This window comes from Pyxicephalus adspersus, chromosome 3, assembly GCF_032062135.1.
Source record: "Pyxicephalus adspersus chromosome 3, UCB_Pads_2.0, whole genome shotgun sequence".
Taxonomy (NCBI): Eukaryota; Metazoa; Chordata; class Amphibia; order Anura; family Pyxicephalidae; genus Pyxicephalus; species Pyxicephalus adspersus.
The window spans coordinates 22,451,126-22,478,488 of record NC_092860.1 but is presented as its reverse complement, the minus strand read 5'-3'; the positions used below and the strand labels follow the sequence as shown (position 1 = coordinate 22,478,488).

Genomic DNA, 27,363 nt, shown 5'->3' with positions numbered 1-27,363 from the left:
TACAGATCCAATAGTATGATTTTATTTCTATATCACAGTAAAACAGTATATTGTATGGACAGACACATTTTGACACAAAATTTCACAGGCCAGGGGCATATATATCTCTATTCCACAATACAACTCAAAAAATCATCCAAAATATTTTGCCTCTGTGTCCTTTAATTTTCATGGCTCATGAGCCTGCCGACTTCCTGGCCAGGGTAAAGTTTCCCAGCTGATATACTGTAATGTTAAGTAAATACTTTCTTTATATCATATACTCTAAAGTCATTAATATCTTCTTATATTTGGTCCCATAAAAATTTCTGATAATCAGGCATAAAGTGAAATGATGGGCAAAACTGACTGGTCTCACGATAGCATTTCATCAAATGAGAACCAGGCAAGCTAATGATTATAGGAAATGAAGACAGATCGCCATATACAAGTGCATGCCAAGCAAAACTGTTGGGTTTAGGGTGGGGTTGTAACTGAGTCATGAAGTCCTGTTAACCCCTTCACTTGGAGGGGTTCGGTTTTGTACTAGGAAGTGTTCAAGAACCATCTGTTTCTCATGCCTGATAGTACTTTGAACATGTGGAAAATATGGGACAGAGAAGAACAGGGCAAGGACAATCTCAAAATAGCCTGGCTTTCAATGCTAGATTTTTCCATTTCTATAATACTACATGGATGATGTACAGAGCAGCCACACAGTAAAACCTTAGCTCCTCTGTCTGATATGTCTCTGCTCCCAACCCGTTCTTTGTGCTGTTATATAACCTGCATTTTAGGAGTTTGCAGCTTGCACCGCACTTTACTGCCATAATAAAAAGCCCCACCCTGGTTGTAGTGACCCTGTAGTTATAACCGCATGCCCACCCGATTACCCACCCCTGTATTCCCAACACCCGTACTCCCTCGCTGCCCCAGGTTCAGGAGGCCTGGGACAGCCAGGAGATGAAGTCCTTGGCTGGGCTCTCTCTGGAAGTTAGATGGGTTCACACTGAGTTACTGGGGTACTGTGTCCAGCCCACCTCCTTGTATGTTGCTTGTACGTGACTGTACATGAGGCTCCGTAATTTGCTCCAAGCTAGTCGTACTTCTGGGGTGAAATCTTTGGCAAATGCTTCTTCAATGACTTCCAGTATCACCCCAGTCAGGATCTAGTGCAAAACAAAATCAAAGCAAAAAAAAAGATAAAAGATAGCAACTAAGAGCAACTGCAATAATCTGCATTATGCAATTATAAACTGTGTATGTGTAACAAAAAATCTTCATGATAAACTATCTACATATCCACTTATGCTATTACTAAACAATCTTTAACATGAAAAGGTCATTCTATAAATATACTTGTTCTCCAAAAAGACAGAAATATTTTCTTATAGAAGAGTAATTTAAAATAATGAGAGCAAGCACTGGGATGCTGGCTCAGATAGGAGAACAAAAGCTGGACAACCCAGATTATCCCTTTGACCTGAAAGTGCATGGCCACAAGATGTCTACCAGGGTTGCAACCAATTGGATGTTCTTTTATCACATTTATTGATGCTAGTGTTTATAAACACTATTAAACATTTTCCTTATGTCCTCACTCAAATTGCACAGGGGCTAGAAGGATTCTACCAAAGGTGATATGTCCAGTTTGTAATTTTATTTACCATGATTTATTTAGCTTTTGTCTTTATCACTAAAGTAAGAATATTTCTCTATGGGATATTTTAACCTTTTACCCTCATCACAAACATGTTCTCTGTAAGGTGTAGTAGCAACCAACCGAGGGAATCAAGCAAGGAAGACCTACAGGAATGCAGGAAGAGTTGGCCCTAAAACCAAAACTACACAATGGAAGCTACAGAAAGCAGACAAGTGGGATATAAGGGCCCAAATACTTTACCCTAAACTGGACGCATCAACAGCATTATGGAATTTTAATACCAGTTATTTTAGAGACCAAAGTAAAGGAAAGATTACATATAAGCAAATGATTGCATTTAGAGTTTTGAATGATTAGTTTTTGTTATGTAACTGCTGTCTTCAGCTTTGGTTTCAACTGATGTCTCTTTGTTTTCAGTATTGAACCTGTTAAGTACTTGGCATTCAAGCAGGCCTTTGTAAATTAAACTTGTGCCCAGATCATGCAAGTATTTACAAAATCTGAACAAGCAGAAAATCTTTTAGGCAGAGGGTTTTTACACATGTGCTATGCTACATCTTGATGTGCATTGTCTTAAGAAAGCCAGCTTATATAACTAGGCTATCCAATGGATAAGGAAACAGCAAGAAGGTGTATGTACTATTTTGAAAAGAGCACCACAATTCACCTTAGTTTGTTGTTGTGAGTTGTGATGTCTGAAAACTGCAATTGCTTTTCAGAATGAATGGCACTTCATTGGGTCAGCAAGTTCTTATTGACCTCTGTATCTATAAATGTAAATTATTTTTCAAAGTTCACTACAAAGGCACTGTGGTTTTCTTTTGGAACAGGTCATAGCAGGCTGTCTGCCTTCTAATAAAACCAACCAGCAGGTATTTGTAAGCTATTACTTAACTAGGCACTGATACCCACCTGTAGGGTCTTTGTTGTGATCTTCGAGGAACTTTGAGAAATAATTAGTCTACAATAAAAGTGGCTAGAAAAATTAGGGGTAGCTTTTTACAGTCAGGGATATGTAAATAGTTTACCATTCATGGTTGGATCCATTTTAAAACCATCCTATGGTAAAAGGATCTACTATGGCAGTGATGTACTTTTGACGCCTCACAAATTAATTATTAATTAATCGGCAGCCTTTTTTATATTAATTTTAGTTAAAACAAAATAGGTGCTTTCAGGTTAAGCTTAAATTGGGTTTATTATAAAATGTTAACATTTTGGTAATCCCTTTACTTTATAAAACCTTTACTGGAAAACATTCTGCTTTAGATTCCCTTGGGTGCCCGCCAGATGTCTAAAGGTCTAGGCACTAGATAATTTGATAAAAAAAAAGATCAGAATTCACAATAAATGGTCCTCCATTTTGGCAGAAACGGTGTGACCTGGAGAACTGGCCATGTGACAAGAAGTGTACACCGGATTAGAATGGCATTTCTTCCTGTAAAGGTTAACATTTCAGTTCTTCTATTACTCTTTATATAGCCATCTATCCCAACAAGACATTTAACAAAGCGTTAACATTTGGGAATAGTACCATTTAATAGGTCTGATAAAAACCACATCAAACTGTGATAAAGCTGCCTTACCAGGACAGACAAGAGGCAAAGCAATACAGCATTATTGATGGTATATATGGTTGTATATCAAAATATGCTCCTTATCCCTTTTACTGAAACTCTTTACTTACAAGAAACATTCTGTGTTTTAATAAAATATTCTTACAAATAGTAGGCTATAGTAGGTTCTAGGTTCTGGGTTTCTTTAGGTCAAAGGTGTCCAACTTCAGTACTCATTGGTCACATACACATGGGACATTCATATATTCTTTGAGTCACTATGTTTGTAAATCTAATCTTCTTCATTCACTGCTCTTTGTTGGGGAAATATTACAAATGTGTGTGGATCCTGATGGTCCGGTCTTGAGGACGGAAGTTGGACACATCTGTTCTAGGAACAACTAGGTTTCTTAATGAAAAAGCTATGCAAAAATCTAAACACATTCAAAATATAGAAATAAAAAAAATAAGATGGTTCCTGGTATTTTCAAAGAACAGTGGATATGTTTGTTTTTTGGGGTATGTGAGTTATTTCTGAGAATAACAAGCTTCTTCTATCTGAGCACACACAGTAGCTAAAGACACACTAAAGACCCTCCCATGAATAATTAGTACATGTATTTTAGTCAACCATTATAAATACGAATCTACATACCTTAAAGAATACAGGGTCCACTTTGTGTTTCACCGCATGGCTTTTTGCCACAATTCCCACAACAGTAGCCACTTTTTCAGGGTCCCCAAGGTTCTCCACCACACTGTTGATAGCCCCCATTACCCTTCGGCCATGCTTGCGTAACTGCACACTTTGTTCCATCTCCAGGGGGTCTTCCATGTCCTTAAACTGGCTGAAGTACTGCTTGGCAGTTGGGAAATTGACAAAGAACCTTTTGAGAGAGAAAGAAAAAAAGGGAAAGGGACAAGTTTAGTTAAATTTAGCAACTGGTTATAGATACTTATGTTTAACAACACAGGAAATATGATTTGGAATGATTGTTGTGATTGAAACAGCAAAGTATGTTTGCTGCTTAGTAGATGTTGGTTACTGAAATTAGCAGACTACTTTCTGACTTATGAATGGCCGGACATTAGCAACCAGTATAACCAAATAAAAATTAGGCTGATTAGATAAGAATCCTGTTGTGGGTAATACCAAGTGTTTCTTATACCTTAAGAAGTTTAAGTTGACACAATTTAGAAATACAAAGTACAAAATAATCACACGCTCAAGTATGTTAACCAACATCTAAAAATATAATAGGGTTATTTACTAACAGAATATAGTAGAAGTGGATCACATAGCAAGGAATATTTCACTTAGTTTAGTAAATGAGATGAGGCTCTGTTGACTTCAACCATCCAGTCAAGAACTGTGTAAAGGACATTTTATTTTTTTTAAGATTGTTTTGAACATTAGGTATTCTTTGCAAAGTGAACCACATTCACTAAGCTAAATGAATTAACCCTTGCAAGATTATATTTCACCTCGGTAAGTAAACAGCCTAAATTCCGTTAACCCCCCCCCCCTTTTGCAATTTATTAATAAGTTATGTTTACGCAAACTATAAATTTAGTTTTTTTTTTCAGGGCCACACAATAAGGTAGTATGGAGGGCGATCTTACCGGCAAACATTAAATCCTTCACTACAAAAATGTAACATAAGAACACTGCTTATTTTCCCTGCTTTAAATAACCTTTTGAGAATGTCAACTAAAATTTTTTATTGCTAAAACTGTAATATGCTTTATACTGCGAGTTTAAAGTGCACTTGTTCTGAAGAACTGTCAGCCCTGCATCAAGCATCACCTAAATGCCAAGCAAACCAAAATGAACATCCTGACTTTAGTTTTACTGGTATTTTACAAAATCAACCTTTCCACTGTTCAGAATACTTGTCACCACTGCCTGGAATCTATCAGCCTCTACCTGTTTGTCTATCTCCGCCTGCTCTCTGCTGTACTGGGTATAGAGCAGCATGGCCACCTTGCCAGGTAAACCCATCCAGGGTCATTGTCACATAGACAGTCACAGTAAATAGATAAAAAAAAATCAAGAAGAGAGCAACTGATATGAGCAGCTAGGTATTTAGAAGTGTCAGGTTTATGGCTGACCATAACCTTGCATGCCCTCATACTGTCATTGGAAGGATTAGAATGAAGGTGAGATACCGTAAGTATAAAATGTTCAAGGGTCACTCAGCAACACACTTTCAGCTTTTCTACAACTGAACCTCCCAAACCACATGCCATGTGCAAAATCAAAACTGCTATGATTGTAAGCACCTCCAGTTCCAAGTTTTTGTTCCAGAGACCTAGGACAGACTGCTAGGCTATGATATAAATTATGACTAGAACAGAAGGTCAAGTTTTGGCCCACCCCTATCCACTCACATCTCCCTATTGACCATCCTATTTACTGCCTAACATACATCTGGCCTTTACAAACTCTAGTATAAAATTGAAAAACAATGTATACTGGATATTGGGGTTCCCAGTACATTCTGAAAACAAAGGCTACACAATGGAACATAGGAGTAGCGGAGCAGTTTATCAGCGTTACAGCATATACACAATATTTGTGGCTACACACGGTCAGCGACTGCTTTCTTCAAGATCACAGGATTAAACAGTAACAGTCTGTCTGGTCACTTTATAAATGCATGCTTGGACACAATATTTAATGCTTTCTTACCACTTTCTATAAACCTTACTGTGGCACCTGGCACACTGCAACCCATGCTAACATAGCCTGCCTTTCTACAGTATATTGGTCTATTAATGTTAAACTGTAGAGCAATAAACACCTAATTTCCTTCCTTTTTCCAAAAAAGCCATTTTAACAAAAAAAACAATTATGTTTGGTCCAACCTAAGATTCTCGATCGTCAGTCATTGGAAATACCTTTAACAACTCCTTCTGCAATGGTGGTCTGTGTATATCTTTCTTATATTGTACATAGGTGGCTAACAGAAATAATTTTGTATATATAGCAGTTTCCTCCTGGTGCTATAGAATGCTCTTGTAGTACATCTCATGAATTTCAATGCCCTCCAAATCTTTCTGATGGCAGAAAAGAGAAGGCTCTTCTGAGTCTTCCACTCGGTTTGGCCAAAAAAAAAAGGGTTGGTTTAATTCATTTGACTTTTTTTTTTAGTAGTTGATGACTGCAAATTCCATGAATAAGGTTTTTTAGGATTAAACTATTTTTTATAATATTCTCAGATTTATGACCAAGTTTTTCTAGTGACCTTTTTCTATGTTTCCATACATTTACATTTTAAAATTGAAACATATGCAATCAAGAACTTTACAGACACCAGGATTTATATGACTGTTCCAATAAACTCAGTTAAGGAAGCAGATGCTGACTTTGAATGACAAGGATGGCTAAGTTCTATTATAGAAAAAAGGAAAAAGAAGTACTGTAATCTCTCTGAGAAAAATACAAGTTTGTAAATTTTCCACTTATACATTACTTAGCATACATGCATTTATTATTTGAACATGAAATCTAATGCTAGGTCATCTTTTTAGAGACATTTTTACTTTTTCAGTTCTGGGGAAAGGGTGCTTGTGTAAAGGGGGTCCCCTGAACTTGTCTTGGCTGTTGAAAATCCCTAGTACTTCTAGGTACAATGGACCATGTTTGAGAATGTTTTTGTTTGGCAGCCAATCACAAGGCTCAAACACTGTCACATGAGTGCTCTTCCTAGCCTCCAAAACCAGCTGACAATGGGAATTTGGGTGTCGGTTGACCAGTTGAAGGAGACAGGGAAGGAGAAGCTGTGGAGCTCTGGCAAGGTGAGTATGAGGGGGTCAAATGTTCTCTTTGAGCAATGTCACTTTGGCCTGAATGTAAATCTATCAGTATGGAAGTAAACAGGGACAGATCTTTCCTGTTATAAGTGGGTGTTTAATACACTTCAACAGGTAAGGCCACTACCCTATCCACATCCACTATCTCATCATCTACTAAAGATGTGTAGGCAAATGGTGCACCCACTGCCACACCTTAAGTTCAATTTTGTTTAAACCCATAAGTACTTATTTCTCTCTTATTTTCTATGAAATAAATTTACATAACACGTGTGGTAATTAAATAGATTATAGGTCTAACCAAGATGCACAACAAGAAGAAAAGAAGGATTTGTTTCCACAAAATATACAAAAAAAAACCCAAAAACAAGCTAGGATAAGCTGTGAACTATATGTCTGTTCCCAGAGAATATTAAATAGCAACCAAGGATGTCAATGGTGGACTATATACAGGTAGTACCTGGGACATCCGACATACAGACGGCTCCTACATATGAATGGGACTTCCCTGCTCCCTCGTGTTTAGGACAGAGGCTTGGAGGGGGGAGGGGGCAGTCTGCATGACGTTTTTTTTTTGTTTGTGATTAGCTCACAGTGAGGATTTTATACAGTACCTGATACCACGCTGCCTAATATTATGTTGAGACAAACATCTGTCCTAATTGCATTTATTAAAATCATGTACCTGTTCCGACTTGCATACAAATTCAACTTAAGAACAAATCTATACTCTCTATCTCGTATGTAACCCAGGGACTACCTGTATCTTGTGTGCTACAACAATTTTATTGACCTGGGAACACAATACGTAGACAACTGTGGAGTTGATGAGATTTGTAAGAAATTGTTAGCTGAATTCAATTTTTATTGTCTACAAAAAAAAACCAGAAATATCAATTTTGGGTTGACTGGCTCTTTAACTAAGTACACACTTTTACATCTTTGTGGAGGACTGTATCTTTATGCAATAAAGGACAACTGTATCTTTTATTAGGAGCTGTCCTATAATGAATTTTATAAATTCCTTTAAAAGCCACTCAACTGGTTACAAACTTATCCACTTGTCCGTTATAGCGTTATTCATTAGGGCTTGCTTTCCTTACCTTTTGAGCAAATAATCTCAAATAAATCCCACATACAGTTCCCTTACCAGTGCTGTTTTCAGCAGGGAAATGCTGACTCAGCACTGTAGATGTGCCTGATAATCCCCTTGGAATGATGTATATCTATTCTGGATGGTAAATGGCTACATGCAGCTGAGCAGCTCATAGGATCTGTCTATATCACACAGATAATGGTGTAGACACTTGAAAAGAACACAGGTAGAAGATGGAAGATAGAAGACTCGGGTACCTAAAGCTACGTACACACTTCCAATGGTTCTCGCCGGATAACCGGCTCAGGGCCGATATCGGATGAGAATCTGAAGTGTGTACAGTGCGTGTCGTTCATCGTTCGAACGATGGACGACAAATGATCGTAATGCAAGTGAATAAGGAGAGTGCACAGCAGGGGGCCGCCCTGTCGCTCTCCCCCTTCCCTCTGCATGGAGCAGAACGGTGGATCCATGCATCGTGGAGTGCTTAGTCTTTGGAAAGGATTGTGAAAGATCCTTTCCAACATCTATAATTGCAAGTGCATATGCAGCTTAAGGGCCACAGATTTAGGTAAAAGTCATTTTATAACCATGATGAGCTCCAGCATTCTGCCGCGGGCTTAGCCACGGTCCCAACCTCTACTATTCAAATTAATGGGAAAGTTTGGCACCCTTCTTTTGCACATAGTTATGAATTGCAGTGCAGTCCCATAAGAAAGTAATTTTTGGCCTTGCAGTTCCCTTTAGATTGTCCGTGGTATGATTTTCTTCTCCTGGCTACAAAGCAACAGTTTGTTGTGTGACCAGGATCGAAAAACGACGCATTTTTACAAAGATGGTCTGTAAAAGCCCTCAAATGTAATTTTTATTTTTTGTATGCCAGTAGTCAGTTAGAGGAGTACGTGATTGGGTTTGTAGTTTGCCCAAAAATCAACATTAACAATAATTCATTCAATACCAAGCAAAAAACAATACCATATCTAGCTAAAGTATACCTAACTAAAAGCCTGTGTCTGTCAAGTGAAAAGTGAACTGAGGGGCTCTTACTGGGGTCTGCAGTTTGGGTTCATCAATGAGGGTTTGCCACTATTGTGTTACTATGGTCTGCATGGGGTTTCTATCACTAGGGGGTGCTATTGGGGTCTGGAAAGATAGTTGGTGTAGGAAAAGATTGACCAATACATCAAACTTCACTTTAGGATAGACTCCAGGAACAAAAACTTGTTATTTTGTAACAACCATTATATCTAGAGCAAGTGGGGAGGTAATTTTCTTTTTGAACCAGACAGAAGTAATGTTTTAAGAAAGACTGAAAAACATTCTCATTTTACCAAAGTTACAATGTTTTTTGGATATTATTAGGTATTATATTACTTATTTGGAATAATATGTTATTTTACAATATTGTACTGCCAATTTAAATATGTGTTTGGCTTGAAAGATACCCATTGGTCATTTGGATAAGCCATTATTCATCATCTGACATTTCGATACACATTTCTATAAATGACATCATATACACATCCCACGATGAAAATTAAAAATATTTTTTTCTCTGTATGAGGCCTGTAGAACACATGGAACTAGTTTATTGTCAAAGAGAACATCCTTTATCCGTGAACAGAATTTGGGGGGAGTCCATAATGTTCAACCTTTCAAAGATCCCAAAGTTTACTGTCACTGAGCCAGAAGACAGAACAACACTAAAGCCTTTCCAGCCTGGCCTGAGGGAAGGAAGAATTATTTCCTGCTTACTTCAAATTTGCCATGAGAATATGTGCTACATTAAGTAAAATACCATTGAGTCTAACTACAGTATTTATATTTCTGTATGTGAAGCCACTGAATGTACTTGAAGTACATTGCCCATGCAAGGCCAAGGAACAGGTATGCAATAATACTTACCCTGAAGCTGCCTTTACTTTCTCCTCTCCCTTCCCTAAAGCCCCGTACAGGTGTCTGATGAAAGTCAGAGGATTATCAGTGGAAATTATTTTTTGTGATCATTACGAGTGATGAGTATACAAAGGAGCATGGTACATAATGGAGAGGGAATATGGGAGGATGAGTAAGCAGTACCCCATTGTGCTCTCCTCTATGGAAGTGAACAGCAGTCTTTAATGATCAGTCATCCCCAATTGGTCACTAATCAATCCCCCGCAACGAGAATGACCGGTAATCTTAGGAGACTATTATTTGATGTGTGTACCTGGCTTAAGCCTAGTAAAACCGTCATACTTTTATATATAATAGGTTACATGTGACCTAATATCCTTCCTATGTAGCTACAACTATCATGGAGCAACTAACAACATAAGTATTAGAAGAGCAGGTTTATATGACCAAATCAGTGGTACAGCTAAATAACACTGTACATGATCAAATAGCTGTCCTTGCAGAAAAAACTATTTGACTAAAGCAGTATATAAAAATAAGAGAGAGGAAAAAGTGTAACTCTTATTGCTTAATCAGTGTTTTGTTTGCCTACCCCAGAGGTAATATATCAAAAAAGGAAGACAAAGAAACAAGACTGGGGTTTTCAGTGGCTATACTTCAAAATATGTTTAATATAAATACTTATTTTCTATATGAAAAGGTAATACAATATTGTACAATGATAATATATTGAACATATATTATAGGGCTGGTTCTTCTGTGTAAAAACACAGAGAAAAAACGCCAGGTATGCTATACAAAGGCTACCTGACTAGATTTTATTTGTGGGAATGATAAGCGATCACATATAATGTACAAAATTAAAAAATATATAATATTATAATAATACAATATATTCACAATTACCAATGCTTTAAGTATATACTGAATATTCATAGTAATAAATAATTATGATAACTCAAAAAGTACAAAAGAAAACAAAACATAGGGCCAAAACAACAGACCACTAATATCAATTATAATACATTTTATGTCATTCTATGGTCTTCCAGAATAGACTGTGGAGCCAGTAGCCTCTATTTTCCACTCATGTAATGAAAAGAATAATAAAACATTTTATTACTGATGATCAGCTTTTCATTTTATCTTCCTACTGAGACTCATATATTTCTAATGTAGTGTATGAGAAACAGATATTCGGAAAATGAGCAGTCGTCATAAAACTGTGCTTTTTATACAGAAACACATGAAAAATAATGGACTTTCCTTTTAGCAAAATAATTCCCTACTGTCTAGCAGCTTGTTTTCAAATTACTTTGAAAAACCTGTAATCACAGCACGGCAGACCAGCAATCATGTACAATGCACAATACATTTACTCATTTTAAAATGCAGTTAGTCCACTGGGATATTCCCAGAAAGCCTATAACTGCAATTTCTAGAATATGAGATAAACAGTAAGCATTTAAAGGGAAAAAGCACTTTCATGAAAATATTAATCTTGTCTATTACACAAGCATGTAACTAATACAATGATATTAAAAAATGTAACTTCCAACCGGCTCGCTTGGACTGGCCCAGGGGTCGCATGAGGCAGACTCTACCAAATTCCCACTCCAACTGGTTTATGGTTAATTTACTTTAAAGTCTTAGGCTTTTAAAAATGCTGCAAGTAATGAAAAATATCCATTGTTCTTCCAGAAATCTAATGCCCTGCTTAGACTAACTTTGGGTCTAACATTGGGTCTCTGTGGCACTGAAATCCCAAGAAGCATTGAATTTAACCTCATCTTATCAACTATCCTCATCATTCCTATCCCCAAACAAGAGTTTGCACTGATTCCATTCCAAACAAAACAAATATACTGCATTCTATCCACATACTGTATGGTTCTTGGGTGATGTTGATCCGGAGGCATGTCTACATTAGTAGTAAATGACCTCCTAGCAGCTGCAACATAATTTTATGGGGAGTTGATAAAGCTGGTACGGGAACATGATAGGGAGATAAAGGTTTTGGGATATATTTTGGTCAAGGCTGGGCACGCACACAATGCAAACCTGTAGCTTCTACAACAAGCAAGATACTGTTTCATGATAAAAAAAAGTTCAACCAGGTATATAAGACACAAATGAACACTGCCATATATTCATTAATAATTTATTACAATTATTATTTAGTTCTAAGATTAACCCCATAATGCAGCTCAGACAGGTGTATGACAACACCTACAACACAGGTATTTGCATAGTTAACTAATCAGCTGATGAACTTTAAAACGTTCTTACTGTCCTCTGTAGCTGACAGCACTGTGGTGCAATTCATCCTCAAGATTCATATCAGAAGAACTTATGACTAAATGATTTAGTTCAGCAATTCAGCTCCAACTGATTCTCCCTCCCAGATGTTGATCAGCATCTTTCAAGCAATTAAATCTTTAATTTTAACACAGAGCAACAATGTTTCTGTGATTTGTTTTGGAATCATTATTCCACAGGGGCTGCAGCTAGAGAGGCCAGAAAGGGGTGATCTCAAAGCTCATTTACTGCTTGCAAATTATCAAATGTCCACTGCCTGTCCGAAAATTAATTTAACAATTAGGGAAATTCTCCATTCTGGCTTTTTTTTGTAAGGGTTCTTAAAAAACCAATTTGGGAAAATAAAAAATAAAAAAAATTGGCTCATTTAGAATTGCCTCCCAAATTTCAAAGGCTATACAGTTCATTAAGGATAAAAATACATTCTTCCAGACAAATGTACATGAAAATTTGCCATGGACCACAAATCTCCCACTCACAGGATTCACTTTGAACCTAGATTAGCGACAGAACTGAACCTCATCCCTAGTTACCAAGCAATACACTGCAATGCAATGTAAGCCACAACACAATGTTTTTAATTTAGCCTTAAAGGGAACAACATGTGGACTTATAGGGCCCAAGACTGGAGACGCCAGACTATCATTTTAGAACGTGGGTGATCCAGCAAATCTGGAATTGATCTAGTGCAGGGCTGGAAACATTTGCCAGCTAAAAGCAAATGACTTTAGAAAATCCATTCCAGGTTTGCTGGGTCACCTAGGTTCACCCATGATAGTCTATCTTCTCCAGTATTGGAGAGCTTTAACAAATAAGGTAGGTTTGAAAACAAATGGGATTGTATCCACAAAGAGGATATAAATAAATAACTGGCAGCAGTGTTGCTAATACAGGATGCCTACTATCAGTTTTAAAAAGACTTTACGAACCTTGCAGGCGGAGCTCCAGGTTTTTTTCCCCATATTGCTAATCCTGACTGTTTTGGTGAAAATGCCTGTTGATGGAGATGGATAACTGACGTTTAAAATACATGAGCTACTCGGTCAAAGGGGAGACTCATCTCACTTTTCTCCCATCTTTGCATAGCTCAATGCAGAGTTTCAGTTAGAAAGAGACATTCTGAAAGAAATCAGTTTCCACTGTCTTCTCTCTTTAGAAAACCCGCAATGCTCTACATAACTATTGTCATTGCTGCATCTTATATAATATCTGCATTATATAAATATTAAACATATAAAACAGAAGCATGTAAACAAATACAGAAATTAAATACAGTAAAAACTGAACTCTAGGCTCCCCCTCTCCCCTCCACATACACACCACTAAGGGTAGCCTTTGAAACCATTATGATTCTTCTTTAAACAAAATAGTTGCAGAGCAATTAAAGTATATCTAAACCCAAAAACAAGTTGTGGCTGCATTAGGTTTCTTTTATTATTTTATTATCTTTATACTTGGTGATCCTTTCAGTAACACAACTAGAATCCTAATGTGAAAACGCTCCTTCACTGTATCCACGGTGGATCAGTACTTTCAACCTAGGACAGGAAGTATACTAGGGCCACAGAACACTCACTTCTGTCCTCATTTCCATTGCAATAAGTATAATAAGTATAAATAAATAGCAATTTATAACAATCTGTGGATTCTAGAGTTCACAAGATTTCTAGAAGGATCAACAGGTATGTTTTATACTTCTTGAACAGATATAATAAAACACTTCCAATGGTAAAAATTGTAAACCAAAAGGAAGTAAACAGGAGGTATACAAACACTTTCAGGTTCTAGAAATGCCGATGCATGACGGAAGTCATTTGTTTTATGAACACATACATAAAGGAAGGTTCATTTGGTGGACCAACTTGTGTTTGGTGTTTAGCGGCCTTCAAATTAATTTCCGGCACGTCTCTGTGAACACGTCCTGTGCTGATGAATATGTAACTGGGTCTGCTGGCACAAACACTGTGTAGTAGTCAGTGTCAATGTGTGCATTCATGTCTGTTCTGATGTATTGATGGTGCTACTTTCCAATAAGAGTATTCCCGCCCCCTGCTGTGTGAATCTAATGTGTATCACGATCTACGAATGACCCAATGAGACACTGCCGGTGGTCTGCTTAACACCCTGGTGTACTGCGGGTTGAATATCAACAGCAAAAGGCACAGAAACACTTTACTGGGGGAAAAAACACATCTCGGAAAGGGTTAACACTTCTCAATGCCAGAGGGCCTAGAATTCATTAATTGCATGAATACCCACAAGTATATACGTTATATAAACACATTATATATTAATACATCTGCACAGTGGCAGGGCCTGGCCCCTCACAGACAGCATGTAATTCCAATTTAATGAGCAGATGCTAATTAACTATGTAATTATAACAGCCGCCCTCGGCTAATTCACAAATGGTCCAGGAGATGCCAGGGAAGCAGCAGGAGGCAGCTAAAGAAGAGGAGGAGAAAAGGGTCTGAGGGAAAACAGAGTAGGAGGAGGGAACAGGTATTGGAAGGAAGGAAAGAGACCGTGAAGAATGGCTGAGGTGACAAGAGGAACCCAATTCTATGAGGATTCCCCTGAGAAAATGCCTCTGTTTTCTGTGAATTCTATTTCTCTCAATGTTAAATTCGTGACTAAATCTGGTCACATGTGGCGAGGTGACTGATCTCATTAAGATTTTTTTGGCATTTAAAGGAAACCTTTCTTGAAAATAGAAGGTCTACCAATACAGATCAAGGCCTCTCCCAATCCACAAATCATGCACTATAAGTAGGTAAAAAACAAATCTGTAAAGGGTAAAGTTAGAATTTTACTTACCTTACCCTACTAATCCTATTTATCTCCATGGTAAATTTTTGACTACATCTGGTTACATGTGGTGAGATGACGAACGAGATCTCATTAGGATTTGTAAGACATTTAGAGCAAATCTTTCTTGAAATTAAAGGTCCACTTATACAGATCAAGCCCCCTCTCAATTTTCAACTCACATACTATAAGTAGCTGAAAAACAAATCTGTAAAGGGTAAAGTTAGAATTTTACTTACCTTACCCTACTAATCCTATCTATCTCAATGTTAAATTTAGGACTACATCTGGTTACTAGGGATGAGCGGGAATACCTCTGGCATTCTCGCGAAAATTTCCTAGAACTTCCAAACTTCCTGCCGAAGTGCCGAACTTCCTGCGAAATTTCGGCAAATCGATTTTGCGAAACCATCGGAAGAGGAAATAAAACAGGAGGATTTCTAGACCTGCATTCAGCCCTGGGAATCTCCCTGTTTGCGATGCCCAGGCAGTAGAGGTTAATTAACCTCTAGTGCCCTGGGGATTGCACACTGTTCTCAATGAATGCAGCTACAGCTGCAATCATTGAGAAGATGCCCGGCAAAGGAGAACCTCCTGACATTGTAATATAAGTATCTCTTACAAATGACCTCTAGTGCCCGGGGATCCCAGAGGATTTCCAGGGCTGCTTGATGCAGCTCTGGAAATCCTCCTGTTTGGCGAGAGCTCGACCTCTCGGCGCATCAGAAGGCCGTTCTCGCTTACATTTTCAGTAAGCTAGAAATGCCCGATTCGCCGCGAGATTGAACTTAATATTCACGCTTGCTCATCCCTACTGGTTACATGTAGTGAGATGACTAACGAGATCCCATTAAGATTTGGATGACATTTAGAGCGAACCTTTCTTGAAAAAAAAAAGATCCACCAATACAGATCAAGCCATCTCCCAATTCTCAAATCATGCACTAAAAGTAGATCAAATAAAACAAATCTGTAAAGAGTAAAGTTTGAATTTTACTTACCTTACTCTACTAATCCTATTTCTCTCAATGTAAAATTTGTGACTAAATCTGGTCACATGTGGTGAGGTGACTAACAGGATCTCATTATGATTTGTATGACATTTAGAGTGAAGCTTTCTTGAAAATAGAAGATCCTCCAACACTGGTCATAGCGGTAGTTACTTGGAAGAGCCTGTGCCCCACAGAAGAACAACACTAAAGGCCTCTTTAAGGATAAGCCCATGTTAGTCAGGTAATTTATTTCGTTATTAAGCGTTGGATAGTCCAGTTACTCCATCATGTAAACTACACTAAGACTAAATGCTGATTGTTCTAGTCCTGCTAATATGTCCCCCATTGAACATGTAAGCGCTTAGAAATGGCCAGGATGTAATGGTACTTGGATGTAAAAATGGACAAAATGTAATAATACTTGAGAGTGATTGAGATCCCTAAAGTGTTTTTCTTTTTAGAGCTACTGCATTCATGAGAATAAAAGAAGGGTAAGTAGCAGGTGCTCATTTCCAAACAGAGTTGCTATTTACAGCATTTGAGATCAGGTTGAGTGTCCATTATTCCATGAAAAGGTATACAATATGCAAACAATAAGGTATTATCCTCAAGATTTTAGAAATCAGATATCAGAAGCAAACCAAAACTGCCTGAGAAGATTGGCAATTAGGAGAGAAATATGAGCTAATTTACTGAGTCCGTGAGCAGTGTCTATGGAGATCCCACTAGATCAGTCTTTCTCAGCCTTTTTAAACATGGGGGAACCCTTGAATACCTTTCATGTCCTCAGGGAACCCCTTCAATTATTGCTATATGCACAGCTCACACTATATTAGCATGTGGTCAGTTCCAAGAATGTCACCCCTTACAGAAAGCCAAAAAGATAATTGGTGTCACATAAAATGACCTGAGAGACACAAATTGCTTATTGCTTTAGGGACCCCTAACAAGCTCTGGAGGAACTCCAGGATTCCAGGGAAGAGGTTTGGAAAAAATTAAACTTCTCACCAGTAATCAAGAAACATTTTCTATTTTGTATTTGGCTCTTTTATTCTGTAATATGACTTTATTAAAACTAGAATTATATATAAGAATGCATAATACAAATACACACCTCAACAAACAAATCAACTTTCTTAACATGAAGCTATACCTTATTATTTTCAAATGAAGGAAAAATGGTCATGTAACCAAGATTTCAATAAAAAAAAGACTTGTCCTCCCATAGTTCTATCCTGTCTGAGGCTACATTTTTCTAGTATTCTACCACCATCACTGATACAGCTGTAGAGTATGTGATATAAGTTATTTTTGTTTGTCAGAAAAATCTGCAATATAGGACATGAATCTTTCATATTTACCACACTCAACCAGCAGGCGGCGCGGTAGAGCACACTGCCTGTTCACGAAGCTCTTTATGGAGTATCAGTTAACGAAAGACAAGGTAAAAGCGACCTGCTAATGATGGATTGTCCAATTATAAAGCCAAACATGTTAAACCAGTGCAACATCATTGAAATTGTATTTCCACATTGAATAAAATTGTATTCAATGTTTATTTCTGGAATCAAAATATTATACAAGCAATATATAAACTGAAATAGGAAATATCTGTGTATACATTTGTACTATACAAATAAATAAAACTATTTTTTTAACACAGAACTATTCTTGTTTGATGGAATAAAATGTGATGGAATGCAGAAAAAAAATACTGCTGTGATAATGAAGGCATTTTACACTGTCTGGATTTATGATGCTCAGTGATCTTTGTTACAACTGGCAAATATTAGATCATTCATAGATCTTGAAAATATTGGGTCATAGCATAGTATTACTTTCTGTTACACATGTGACAAAAGGCTGTTTTTTTCCATAGGAAAGCACAGTGGTTATGACAGGTTCTCTTTTCCCCTTTATTGGTAATTGACTATACGGTTCTGCCCTGACTTGATCACTGCCTAAACAATCAGGAACTTTGCATGCTCTATTGGGTTTTGTCTTGGGCAAAATATGGAACAAAACAAACCAATCCTGCAAAACTACAGATGGGTTTTATAGCTGACTGCAGTGGGTTTTGAGGAAGGCAAATGTCCCTTTGCACATAAGTGCAAGTCATTGTCAGGTTTGGAAAGTCTTGGTGCTGGGATTGTTAGCAGTCATCATTAGGCCTATCAGTGGATAATTTTAGATCCCAGGCTTTATTTCTGTGTTACACAGTGCCTTGTGCTACAAGTAAAAATGTGATGTCATCTCTCTGACATTGTCACCATTTTCTGTAGGGGGTTAAGATAGTGGTGTTCAATTGCCCACCATTGATTCAAATGAGGCCTATTTAAGTGAACCCGTTGATTTGCAATATATATATATATATATATATATTTTTTTTTTATATATATACTGTTTTACCTGCCACAAGGTAATATAAGCACAGTCTGCTTTGGCAACGTATGTTTCCCAGGTTCAGTTAAATACCACTTGCAGGTCCCCCACTCAGCCTATGAGTGGACAGTGAAAGAAGAAACAGCAGACTAACAAGTTATCTCTTGGCCACTGCCCTCTCCTAGTCTGAGAACTGCTGTGCAGTGACAACAAGAGACTGAATTAAAATCAAATTAGGTATTACAATACATATAATGATGCTGTATGAATGTGGGTGAATTGCTGTGGAACACTTTTTAATCAGGTGCAGTTATTGGAAAATAAATTTCTTCAATGATGATTTTATTTTGTTTTTTAGGCCATGGGCAATAAAATGATTAAATATTCCTAAAACTGATTTTTGGGAAAATTGACCCTTGCAGTTGGTTTCCTCTGAAGAGCAACAATAATAATACTAACACAACCACCACATCTAAAAACAGGTAAACTGCAATATACAGATTTTTTGGGGTTTGGATGCACTTTAACAATCACTAAATGGGCTCTTGAACTAGCTCTTAACAGTTAATGGGGGGGGGGGGGGGGCTACAAACACAGCTAAAGTGGCACTGACTGCTAAGAAAGTTAGATGTATCGAAAGAATATGTATATAAACATACTATAGAGCCACTTACCAGCCCTTAGATGGAGTGGCCGGTGATCCTGCCAGTAACACACTTACTGCACTTCTGGAGGAACAGCATATTCACCTAAATCTGTTTGCACCTGTTTTGGAATACAAAACATCTGCTCTTTTCCTATTTCTATAACATACAGAGAATATATTTTGTTGTCCAATTAGTTATCCCGGCCAGGGCTGATAACACTTCATAAGACTTTATTGCCATAGTGGAGAAGGCATAGACAAAAACTAGTTTGTTTAGGAAGTAGCTTCTTCTAACCACCAGCTTCCCTTCATTCTTTCACAGTAGTATGGGCTTTCTCCACTACTAAAATGTTTTTGCTCTGATTGCGCTCTGTGAGCTCCCATATTGAGTGTTAGAAGCTGCAGCAAGTCCTGGCTGGAGGATGTCCAGTGTCATCCAACCTTACTCAGGTAACCTGACCCTGGCCTCCCCCATTTTATTCATTGAACTACAGTTCTTTTTAATCAGGCTCAAGATCATGCGGGTAAAATCAATGGCAGTCTGCTGTGTTAGAAAACTTGTGTACAGCTCATCCCACTAACCACAATCTGCCTATATTACCCAATGATGATGTCACATGGTCTACAATAAGGCAAGTCATGAAAATGGAAAGAATTGATTAAAAATATTCTTTCAACTGTTATCCCTTCCAAATATTTCCAATATATACGCATATTTGTTGCCCACTTTTACAAAAGAATTGTCAGCTACTAATGTGAAATTGTTGCAAGATGATTTTCCTGATCAGTACATAATGGAACATGCTATACAAGGTTACCTAATGGTAAGGAAATGTACGAAACATGGAGGAAGTCACAGTTAATGATACTACATAGGGCATACAAGGTATACCGACCCTCCACGGATGTACAACACACAAGATTATGGCATCTTCAATGTCCTATGTGCAATTGTGCTAATGTATCATTATCTCAGCATCTGTGGTTTTGCCCTAGTATTAATGTTATTCTGGCAACAAGTGCGGTTATTGATAACCACTGTAACGGGTCATAATGTTCCAAATATTCCTGGACTGATGCTGGATATTTGGACCATACCATCTCTGATCACATGCCTTATTTGGCAAAAGCATGGATTAGTCATTTGGCTGCAAGACGAACAATCATGCAAAGTTGAAAACAAACCCAACCGCCTGGACCAGAACAAGTTATTTCATCATTAAAGGTTCTATTCCACAGAGAAATGCTGGACGCCCAAATACAAGGTGATTACTTTATAACTCGTTTCCTCCAACAATGGTATCCGTTTTTGACCCATGCCTTTACAGACCCTGACAGGAGTCTAATTATGGACTCTTTCAAGTATTTGACATGGTATATTACCAATATATCCGGCTATTACGTCACAGTTTATCTTTCCAAATAGGATGATGCGGGTGCTCCTTTTCCCTTTTTATTTTTGTTTCTGATCCTCCACTGGTTGTTCTTACTATTTTCCATTGTTACTAATCTGTTGCATGCACAAAACTATTTATTAAAAACTGTTTAAAAAAAATATTCCTCCTAAAGGAGGCTAAAGTTTGACATTATGAAACCATTACTATTAGGTCATATTCAGAGAAACAAACATCACCAATGACAATGATTAAAATATTTCTTTAGAACCCGGGTCATGTTTATTGGTGCAGGAATTTGGCAGCACAGTTGTGTGAACATTTGCATTTAGGCTGCACCCTAGGATTATGTTAATTGCATACTACACGACACATGTACCTGCCAGACATGACACTGGCGGCACATTGAGGAGCATGTGTCTACACATGAGTATTCCTCTACTTTAGCAATAATTACTTTTCATAGGTGTGGTGCATTAGCTATGCACATTTTAGTAAATATAAATCACAAATATACACTTGACCCAAGCCAACCAGCCTTTTTGTATCATCTTTGATGAGTTATTTTTTCCATAAGAATTTCCCCCTATGAATTATATTTTGTAGTCTTCCTGTACTAAAATAACTGACCTTCCAAACAACCTTTTCATTTTTTTTACATACCTTATTTTAAACTCAGTGACACCATCCCTCTGTGCTTATGTATGTAATGTAGGCAGATCATGGGCTCTTAGGAGGGGCTGTACATAGCTTCCTGAAGCAGCCTTCCCTATGTAATTTTTACATGAAATGCTAAAGCTCCATGATTAAAAGAAAATGAATCAGGGAAAGAATTGGGCAGATCATTTAGGGTGGCTTGATCAAAGTTGATGCAGCTTCTAATGCTCTAAGTTTGCAGTGAAATTAGTAAAAATTTCAGTACAGGGGGGGAGCCTGTACAACTGTGCAGGAAAAGATGAGGCTGAAGTTCAGCTTTAGAAAAATATGCACATACAGCCATCATTCAAACTTGTTTACCTTTGAAGTATATGGATATCATTCTATGCATTAATAATTAACAATGTCAGCATTCAAACATGTTTACCCTTGCAGTATATGAATGTAATTCTATGCACTCATGGTCTGAAGGTTTTTGTCATATTTTGCTTTTTATATATTGATTTTAGCAGATGCTGTTTTTGCTTAGTAAGGAATACAAATTGAGCAACAAAATGTACTGTAATTCAAAACTTCATAACTAATCAGAAATACCTTTACAGCTTACTACCTTTATAATGCTTCTAATTGCTGATGAAAAGTATTCCCGTGTGAACTAGAACGAGTTATGGAAAACCTGCCCATTTGTTTGTTCACAAGATTACAGATTAGAATCTCCTACTTACACTAGTAAAAAGGGAAATAAAGGCGTCCTAGGCCACCGTCTAACATGTGGCATTGTGCCAGACAAAGCCCCCTGGGGGTGTGCATGACATTTAAACATTGTTTTGTATATATGGAACCAAAGATCACCCATTTTACTATGTTATAGTTTTGTTGATTTTCTATATGTATTTTTCTCCCTTAATTTCAAAAACTTTCCTTCTGTATTTTCGTCTCCTTTTAATAAGGGTACCAAATCACCCATTATGATCTCCCATTAGGGTGATCACTATATATCTTTAGGTAGTCTAGAACCTCTGTACACATTCCTAAAATGATTATCCTAGAAATAGACCATCACAAAGTTGGCCTTCCATGTGTTGTCCATATTTTTTCCTTACGGTGGCATTTGGTTTCCCTAGGGCACAAACATGAATACCTAACTGATACAAATAAATATGCTAATGCCACGACTGTTCTAAGGAAGAAGCATTTGGTGGTTAAATATTTTGACTACCATCTCATTTATGGCACCTTTATTTTTATTTATCTTAAGTCCTAATGTCTTGCTATTTACTTTTTTTGTAGTAAAAATATTCAAGAAAAATAGTATTGAACTTATTGTTAAAACAGTCTTTTACTAAAAAGATAATAGTAAGGTGAAGCTTGACAAATATATATATATACAATTGTTTGTAAAAACAAAATATATAATGTATAACAAAAATATATATATTCCATATTATAATATATATTAATAACATAGCAAACTTATTTTTAGAACTGTTAACAAATAACATTTGCTATTCAACATCAGTCCCTAAGAGTGCGAAAAACAACAAAAAATTGTCATATACAAATGCTTTCAACACATATGCTTTCTACCGTAGCGTGCAACCAATGGATGCTCTTGTGCATGTCCATGGGCAGACAGTAAATCTGTCCCAGGATTCTTTGTGCTAACCACTGATAGCATAAATGATAGTACTATTTATATGGGGAACCTATTTAAACATCACAACACAGAGAGCAATGGTGGTGCAGTAACCTCTCTCAACCAATCAGCTTTCAGCAGCTAGGTAAAGATTTTTTTAATTAGTTTTATACAGGGTTGGATAATACTGGTGTTTACACCTTTTAAAGAGGCCAAAAAGGTCTTATGATTCCTTTTTTTTTTTGCTTTAAGAGAATCCAAAAGATCTTGCTGATGTGAATTTAATGTAAAATGTCAATATTCATTTTATCTAATTAGGCTGAATTTACAAAACCACATGACTGTAATATCCAAATCTAATTAGACTGAAATGAGAATAACCCTTTGCTTTTTTTGAATCTTTTTATCCCCGTGCCTAAGCATTGTTAATTGATCTGATTGGCTGACTATAGAAGTAAACAAAAAGGAAAACAAAGTATCTCTTTTTATCACAAAGGTTAAACAAATCTAGGAAGCCAAGATGAATGATCAGATACACCAATGAAATGATTTTATGAATGTTTAGAGGGCATCAGATGTCCTCATTGCCCCAGAAGTAGCACACTTGTCAGAATCCCCCAGCTAAGACATGAAATAGTAAAAAATAGAAAATGTAACATAAACAGAAAAGTCACAGGGTGACTTCCCTCAGGATAATATGACATCAAGATCCCAAAGAAGTCATTTACCTACTTCAAGTCCTCTTGTTAACCCCAACATTGCCTTGTATGCATGAAGGATGGAAGGTGTACAGAATATAAATACCAACAAGGGAGGGGTGGGGGATTCTTTGAAGGCAATCAGGACAGATTGCTGTTTGCAAGACTGGGAAATCCTCTATCTATGGCACAGAACATTCTGTGAAGATGGCAAACCGTGTAAGTAGAGGAGCTCATGTAAAATGTATGTGATCATGTCATAGTGTGGGAAGTCCTGTGCATGGTGGCATTGGATCGTGCATGGCAGGTAGAGAGTGCCCAGCTCTGGGCATGTGCTGCCACCAAGTCACTGTGCCATGTGTCAATGACAGCTAGAAGGGTCACAGCATGGATCTATGCGTGCATATGGCATGAGATCTTCTGATCCTTGACAGATTAGGACAGCTTGGCTTTTTTAATCTTCTGCTCTGACATTACCTTATCAGTATTGAGACCCCAACATCCTCACAGTTTGCATAGAGACGTTCCCAGGTCTCCTTGATGATGCCCCTCTCGGTGTCTGTTATCTCCTCCGGTCTCTCCCACCGCTCCGTGTCATTCTCCTCTTGGACTTTCTCCATGGACCCGTCAGGATGGAATGGCACAGCCCCAGGCAGGAATCAGAGCCCCCTGCAGAGATCACTGGAAGGAGGGGGTTGCTGAGCCTTGTCTGTATGGAGAGATGTCTAATGCTCAGACCCTCAGAGCTCTGTCCATCACTGCTGTGTGTCTGCTTGCTTGTGAATGTCAGCCAGAAATAAACTGATCAAAAGTAAGATATTTCAAGGCATTGTCAGAATGCTGAAGCTAAGAGCAGATCTCCAGTCCCACCTCTTCCCCCTCCTCTTCTCTCCTTCTCTCTCTTTCAGTCCCTGCCTCCTTCCCTCCCCTTTTCACCTTCTCCTTCTTAACTCTTTCTTCTTGTCCTTTCTTTCCACCTGCCCACCTATCCACCACTATGCTCATGTTGTCCTCTTGGATCTCTTTGATTCATCTCTGCAAGCTATCATCTTTATGATGACCTGTTAAATTTCTCATTTATGTGCAACTACTTTTCCATCCCAGTTAAAGGTGACCCCCATCCCATCGGGGACGTAGTTACTATTTTTTAGGCTTTAACTGCTTAGGTTGCACTAGTTCTACAAAGGTGTATTTAAAGCGTTACATGTAGGGTTACATATGAGATAGAGACTGTAGGTTTGTTCTTAAGTTGAATTTGTATGTAAGTCGTAACAGGTACATTATTTTAATAAATGCAATTAGAACAGATGTTTGTCTTAACATAATATTAGTCAGTTATTGTATAAAATACTCACTGTGAGTTAATCACAAACAAACCAAAAAAAAAACTTTATGGAGCCTAGACATTCATTAACTTCTGGAGCAAGCCGTGCTTTGATATGCAAAAAGAAACAACTGCAGAGTTTGTCTTGTTCATTAAAGAGTTACAAGGTGCTACAGATCAGCTCAGTTATTTATATCACCACAACCTCAGCTGTGTTTAGCAAAGGATATCATCTGCAAGTCATGCAAACAGCCCACCATGAAGCCTTGGTCCTGCACACAAGGGAGCAGGGAAGCCCCGTTCGTATCTAGCAGTCGTCCATATGTCGGATGTCCCCATATGGCGGAACCCCCCTAGCCGAAATCACGCCTGTGACTCGGGTTGGATTTTACATGCTAAAAGCGGTAATCCCGAGTCACTTTCGGGGATCGCTTAAAACTTTAAAAAAACATACTTACCTTGCTCCGTTGGGGTCCCCCAGCATCCTGCTGGTCCCTGCAGGTCCTCGGGTGGCGTCCTCCCTGTTCAATCTTCAGCCGGGAAATGCAGAGACCTTCTCCGGGGTTTCCCAGTGGGGTGGTGCGGGCGGGAGGAGGTGCGGGAAATTCAAATAATTTTGTATTGGATATAATTATAATATAAAAATATATATTATATATGTTATTGTACAGTTATATTGCATGTTTCACTATTTTTTTTAACAGATTTTTGTGTTTTTTTTATTAAAATTTATTAATAAATTTATTAAATATTTGACATATTTTGGTGATTTATGCCTAAGAATTAAAGCCTACAATGTAATATGAATTTCCATGTAAAAAAATGTAACCCTTTTTGCATGGAAGTACGTTCAGAATTAGAACGCTAGGGGGGTCATATCGTGACTATCTGTATAGGAGCATTTGATCATATGTCTGTAATGGTTCTCATTCATCCAGGTCATTGTATATCTAGTAGTAGTAGTTAGTCATATTTAACTGGACTTGTTGTTGAAGACGTTTCCCAGCTGTGCATGCTTCTTTATCACTTTCAATGTTACAAAAACTAATCTAGTCGAATGTGACTAACTACCACTAGTGTTTGTTCAGTACAGTTGCCTTACACGGGAAATGGAGAAGTACAAGGAGCTGTGGCTCATGTTTTGTTTGTACTGCTTCTTCACAAACATTCCCAAAACACCATTCTTAAAAATCACCTAAAAAACGCTTAGCATATGTTTACAAATCATTTCCTCTAAAGTCTATGGAAGTGGTTTACAAGAAAATTGGCCATGAGAAGAAGTGTTTCAGAACAATGATTTGACCACAAAGTAAATGCAATGCCGGCAAAGTGGTAGTAAAAACACCCTTTAAATGCTTTCATTCATTTCCATTATAATGAGAGGACTTGGCAGTTTGTTAGCGTACTTTAAGCAGTCAACCAGCTACAAAACTAAATTCTCCATGGCTGAAAAACCATCCATGTGAACAACTCAGGGCTAAGGGCTAATTTTTTGTCAGAAGCAGGCATTACCGCTGGAAATTCAAGTGGAAAATACGGCATTTGACAAGAAAAGTCTGCTTTGCCTGCAGTTCAAACGCACCTTAATAGGACATGCTGCATCTAAAGATAGGCAAAACAGGTCCAAAACTCGGACTCTGAAATGTGTACTGCTATATTAACGTTTCAAATGCATATCATATGTACTCCTGAGTACAAGTGCTCCGCATACTTCTTTATGGTCTGATGAATAGATAAATATAACAAGTACATTTATATGTTTACATTTTCAGGACTTCATATTACACTGTCAGGAACTGATTTCATATTTGGAGACACAAGTGTAAAGGGATTGTAACAATGTCAACTATTTTTTATTTTTGTTGTTTTGCAATGTGATTAAGACATAACAAAGTAAATAGAGGTGTAACAAGGTCATGTGTTTTAACCATTTTAGCATCACAACCTGATCTTTTTATCTTAGAAGATTGGAAGGAATGCACTTTTAGGGATGGTGGTGGTCAAGACCAGGTAGGAAAAAGCAGTACAAATCAATGATTGATTGCTAAATTGGTCAGGAAAACTCTTGTTTACCATGGCATTATATAAATTTTTTTTTGTTTTTACAAGTGTAACATCCAATCTATTGAAATATCAACCAGTGCAAGAGAGCCTTTAAAGGGACGTTGTCATGGGGGAATAACAGAGGCTAGCATTAGTAAACTTTCCTCTGATAATGTAATTTTTCTAACTGGCATTTTGATGTTTTGATTTGAAAGCTATCTGTGTTGCTGATCTGGCAAGTCAATATAGATAACAGTTTAGAGCAGCCTTTCTTGACCTTTTTAACATAGCAAAACTCTTAAAATATCTTTCATGTCTTAGGGAACCCCTATTATAATTGCTATATACACTTGCATTGCTGGCCAGATGGCCAAAAATATCATTGGGGTCAAGCTGACCGGTGAGACACAATTTGCTCATTGCTCAAGCCCTGAAGGAACCCTGGGGTGGTTGAGATG

General features: G+C 37.6%; 1 protein-coding gene across 1 annotated transcript; it reads right to left on the bottom strand.

Annotated features, from left to right (window-relative positions):
* Nucleotides 1-24,393, bottom strand: CYGB (cytoglobin). The gene is made up of 3 exons (XM_072403874.1): nt 24,016-24,393; nt 3,854-4,085; nt 1-1,148 (listed from the first exon to the last, which is right to left on the bottom strand). Exons 1-3 carry the CDS (start codon nt 24,156-24,158, stop codon nt 984-986), a joined length of 540 nt encoding a protein of 179 aa, XP_072259975.1. The 5' UTR covers nt 24,159-24,393; the 3' UTR covers nt 1-983.
* Nucleotides 24,394-27,363: the final 2,970 nt, after the last annotated feature.

Excerpts from the sequence above, each read along its gene's own strand:
- CYGB (XM_072403874.1), bottom strand. The coding sequence starts at position 24,158 with ATGGAGAAAGTCCAAGAGGAGAATGACACGGAGCGGTGGGAGAGACCG. Across the intron at positions 4,086-24,015 it reads GGGGTCTCAATACTGATAAG|GTTCTTTGTCAATTTCCCAA; the intron begins GTAATGTCAGAG and ends CTCTCTCAAAAG. Across the intron at positions 1,149-3,853 it reads TGGACCCTGTATTCTTTAAG|ATCCTGACTGGGGTGATACT; the intron begins GTATGTAGATTC and ends GTTTTGCACTAG.